The sequence below is a fragment of the Geospiza fortis genome, unplaced genomic scaffold (assembly GCF_000277835.1).
Source record: "Geospiza fortis unplaced genomic scaffold, GeoFor_1.0 scaffold1772, whole genome shotgun sequence".
NCBI lineage: Eukaryota > Metazoa > Chordata > Aves > Passeriformes > Thraupidae > Geospiza > Geospiza fortis.
Genome location: NW_005054570.1, coordinates 189,513 through 194,695, shown reverse-complemented (window position 1 = coordinate 194,695; position 5,183 = coordinate 189,513). Strand labels below are relative to the sequence as shown.

At 36.5% G+C, this 5,183-nt stretch overlaps 1 protein-coding gene across 1 annotated transcript in view; it reads right to left on the bottom strand.

Annotated features, from left to right (window-relative positions):
- Nucleotides 1-5,183, bottom strand: part of FRMPD4 (FERM and PDZ domain containing 4) — a gene marked incomplete at its 5' end in the record, with an annotated part of 107,951 nt that overhangs the window by 16,001 nt on the left and 86,767 nt on the right. Inside the window, 2 exons of the mRNA XM_005429713.1 lie at nucleotides 1,717-1,848; nucleotides 4,811-4,918. Coding sequence (XP_005429770.1) covers nucleotides 1,717-1,848; nucleotides 4,811-4,918 — 240 coding nt within the window. The remainder of the gene's footprint in view (nucleotides 1-1,716; nucleotides 1,849-4,810; nucleotides 4,919-5,183) is intronic.

The following is a 5,183-nucleotide window of genomic DNA, read 5'->3' as shown; positions in this document are numbered from 1 at the left end:
AGGACTAAAACTTATAAAAGAGAAGAGTTAGGTGTTTGGGGAGAGGTCACATTTTATTTCTTAGGCTGTCTGAGAACACGGGTGAGGCGCAACTTGGCAGCAATTACTCTCACCTTCTCTTGCTTGTTTTAATCGATTAGGCAAATAGAGAGAAATTAGGTCTTTTTCCTGGATTGTTCTGGATTAAGAGATCTACTCCATAACTTCTGACTAAGATCCAATACATTAAAAAATTAAAAAGTCAGCTTTGTGTGTTGGTCAGCAAAACTTTTTTAAGCATCTAACTCTGTAATCTGGGTATATTCACAGGAGACCATTGCCTAGCAAAGTAATAATAGGAGAACAATCCAAACCCAGCATTTTAAGTCATGGTCAGCAGCAACATTATAATAGCAAATTAAAATATTGCTGATTTTACAGGAACTTCAAAGAAGACACCCTCAGAATTAATGTAGTTTATGTAATTTCTTCATTAGGCTAATGCAGTTAGAGAGTTGGGGTACTTTAAAATCAATGTATTTTCTTGACAAAACTGTACTTTTAAAAATCTCCAATAGAAGTCTCTGTCTTGCTCGAACAATTTTCAGAAGTTCTATTTATTGCACATTGTCTCACCTCTTTTCTAAGTATATAGACATACTCTGTACATATTAATAAAACCTCCAGATGGGATTTTTGAAAGCTCACTAACTTGGTTTATTCTGATCTTTCTGATTTCAGTGAGAATTTTACCAATAACCAATTTTACCATTCAAGGAGATGGCTGGGTTAGGAGGACAAGTACTGAGTATTTCTGGATATTGTTCAAGCACTGGGTAGCTTATACTCACAAGAAAAGAATGTTAACATGGCAAAAGCAAGTGCTTAAAGGTTAGAAAATGCTAGGAAGACTGTCATCTGGTAAACTAACCTCCTTCACACCATTACACAGACTAATTATAATTACAGGAATTCTGTCATTTAAATTAAGTATTTTTCCACATCTAACAATTAATTTCTCCTTTTTCCTTCTTTTTCCAATTTAACTGAAATTTAAAAATATACTAAAGTTCTCCTGAAACACAGAAATATAATAGAAAATTTCAGGCTAAACAATTTGGTAAAATGATAAGGAGATAAAATCAGGGTACTCTGCTGGTAACTCTGAAGAAACTTTAACTTTAGTCACACTTCCCTGATCTAAGGAAGAAAGTCACACCAACATTTTCTGTGTCACATTTCATCATCAATGAAGTGACACAATGTACCTCTGTGTAAACAAGCCAAACTTGACTCCATCAGAAAGAGACTATTCCCTGTCACACAGACACAGATCTGTATAATCAAATTTGAACAAAATATCAAAAAAAGGCTTTTAAATAAATTTGGCCAGACTGTGCTTCTCAGAATTGTTACCATGGATTTGCCAGCTGTTGAGTATGTTCAGTAGCTGGGCCTCATGTGATAGGAAAAGGTTAGGTTTTCAGATTTCAGTGTGATTTTTTAATTATTTATATTTTTGAAAAGCCCAATAAAGCAATGAAATATCATGTTTTTATAACAGAAAATTCCTGTGAGAACCTTATTTGTACAATCACTTCTAAATATCCTAGCTATTTGTTAGACTGTGTCAAACTAAAAAGCTTGCAGCTAACTCATCTGAGTAATGAAAAAGACGGAAAATTTACTGATTAAGCCATCTCATTAATATCTGTTTTCATAGACCATTACACAAACCTGAGTTAGAGTCTCTTGTTCATGTAGCAAAAGGAGTTTCGTTCCAGATCCTTCAACTCTCTGCTCCAGCATTAGGGAGAAGTGTTCAATACACTTGATGGAAAGCTTTTCTTGGAGTGTTAAGATGACATCCTAATTAACAAAGGATTTATAAAAAGTGCTTAAATTAATGAAATGCTTGGGATCCAGTTCTTCACTGCCACACACCCTGTATGTACCCAGCACAGGGCAGAAGCCCAGACTTTGTGCCTGTTTTGCACAAGTTTCCAGGACATCACAAAGATTCCTCAAACATCCCCAAGATGGTAACAGATACGAACATGAGAAATACACAAATGGGATTGCCAGGAATGGACAACATGCTGTTGTGATTTAACATGTAAATGATATTGGCGTGGCTCTTAAATCATATCTGTCTCCTTGGAAATAAAACCCATCAGCAAAAAAGGGATGGTCTTATCACTGTTCTCTTCCCTTTATCAGGGCCACGCCATCAAGTAGACAAACCAAATTTATAAGTTCAACAAAAAAAAATTAGATGAATGGCCTTTATTTGTTCTTATGGCAAAGGGTTTTTTAAATTTCACTTGAGTTTTAAATGCTGACAGAAAAGTCAATGATGATGACTGTGCAGAACAATAGCTCTAAACTGATGGACCATATCAATTTTTAGAGACTCCTGATTAGCTTTTTTCACACTAAATTATGACTAAGGAGAGTTAATTTGGGAACGACTGTATCTAAAATAACAGCTAAACAAACCTCTTCACAAAACCATTCAACTAATCCCTACCTTACTTTCATATAAGGCTTTGTAAATGTATGCAGATTATTAATATCATTTGTCAAGGTATCTTTTACTTTAGTGAATACTGTAGGAAAAAGAAATGCATAATAACCCATCATTTAGAAATAGTTTCACAGTATGTTGGTGACAAGATTAAAACATTTCCTTCCATCTGAAAGATTTTCAGATATACGCAAGTATCCAGATGGATAGGATCTACTAAGGAGATCATGACAAATTGTAATCCAAGTGTTTTAACATAATTTAGGAAGATTAATTGATCAATTACAGAGTGTTTAAGGAAAATCAAGACCAAACTGGTGGAAGGATGAAAAAATGTAAGTGGAAAGATGGGGACAGCTCTCTGCAATGTAGAGAATATAAGACAGCATCAATGAATCGCTAGCTGTCACTCTAAATAATAAAGGCTAATATTATACTATTCTGGCCAATGGGGAATTTATTACTTACACATTAAATCTACTTTTATTTATACTTCTAAACTGTGCTAAAAGACTATGGGCATAACAGTAACATGAAGCAGCATAATACTAAATATAAGCTTTTAAGAGAGGGTATTAATGGCACTGCTTTCCACCACTAGCTCTTCTGGGCCTTTTAAAATATGAGGCTAAGGCACACAGCCTCTGAATTACTGCACCAAAGTTTTTGCTTTTCCTCCCATCTGATAATTTCAGAGTGAGCCCAGGTGCCATGACCCAATAATATGGAAATTGAGGACTGCAGGTTAGGTGCTGCTTGTACCCTCCTTTTTAAGTGGTGAACTACTGGACTGCTAGAGGTGAGAAAAACTGCATTTACGTTGACTCACCTGGGCCATGTCACCCCAGTTAAGCAAAGAAGCAACAATCCACACCCACCCATCCACACTGAGGAATATACACACACACATGCAAGAATATGTCATTTATAGCTGTGAAGGTTTCAAAATATATAATTGCCTGAATTAGATGCAAAGGAAATTATTCCTACCAATAGTCAAAATGACTAAGTTCAAAGCAGGCTTACAACATCAATACAGCTAGGTAACTGAGTCCACATGGGTATCTGTGCCAATGACTTCAGATTTGACATTTGGTCTGATAGTACATGACACATCCACGACGGGACTACTTAAAACTAATGTAATGTGATGGCCAAAGACTGGTCTTCAGGAGCAAAACATCCTGGAATATGTTGGTTGTTTATATGCTCATAATAGAAAATACTAGAAAGTGGACTTGTGCACCTTAGAATGGTATGGAGAATTCACTAGCTACGTGAATAATGTCTCCTATTTCTTCACCAGCCAAATTTTCAAATTAACTCAAGGAATTCAGTATCCCAAGGTTGTATCCCATGGATGGAGTGCTTGTATCCATACCTGCATTCAACTTATGCCTAAGGCATATATGCTACATTTATTAACAAATGTTGCATGCCATTTTTAAGTGTGACTCTAGCATCTGTTTTTTCATCAGATTGGAGTAAATTTCTTGTCTGCCTTAGTAAATAACTCTCTTTGCTGCTCTAACTGATTGAGCATGCTGCTGAGCACAAAGACAGCCTTTCTTTAAATATTCCTGGTTTTACAATCCCTTAAAACTAACTAAAGCCGGCATCCCCAGCCTTCATCGATCATCCCACCCATGCCCCTCTCATGTCTCGGGGTAGATTTGGTAACCAAACTGTAGATTTGGTAACCAATCTGTGTTGAAACTAGCTTCCCCAAACAGTAATGCTAGCCCTGCTGCTTACCACACTGTTCCAAGACTCTCACAGACACTGATGATGCCTCTGATTTAGGAACCCACATGGAATAGTGTCACAGACATTCCCTGGCAGACTCAGTTTTGTGCCAGGGTTTTACCTTTTTATTTCTGCATGTGAAATGTGCTATGGAAAGTGTAGAGGGCACTGCACTGAGGCAAGTAATTTATCACCGACATAATCCTACAATATTCCATCCTAAATTCACTGAATGATAAGCTGGATGATATTCAATCAGTAACCAACATCTTAATCTTCTTAGCTCCTGACTTTTGCTGACAAATCATGCTAGTGTTTGGCAGTATATCAAAAGGATACAAGCACACAATTTTGATTGTGCTCCAAGCACATTAAAGTCATCACTTCTTCTTCACTGACAATAAAATACATTTTTAGGAGTAGAAAGATGGACCAAATCCTCATTATTTGTGAACTAAGAGTCCAGCTCAAACTGAACACACTAGTAATTTTGTTTTTAAAGCATTCCAAGTAAACGATAATTACTGAAGGTCTCATACCAAGGAATAGCTAGCTTACCTTTATTGAAGTGCTGCAGTCAAAACGGAAAGATTTGGTTTGTCCATTTTCAAGATACACCTTTAGAACATTTGGCATGAAAAGAAGTGAGTTGTCCTTAACTGTTTCCTGTCAAGCAATTTAGTGAATCAGATTACAACATGCAACAAGAGAAATATAAATATTGTTCTATCAAGAAGTACATCATTCTGACAGAAAAGCAAAAACTGAGAAGGAAGGTGTTGGCCCAAACTGAAAGCAGAAATATCCATGCCCTGCAAGGGTCTAGCCAGGCTCATAACAGCTGCCCTCTATAGGTTTCTGTCCTGGAAAAATAACTATTCACATACATTTTATGTCTGGCTTGGGGGACTCTCTTTCCCCAAATACTATC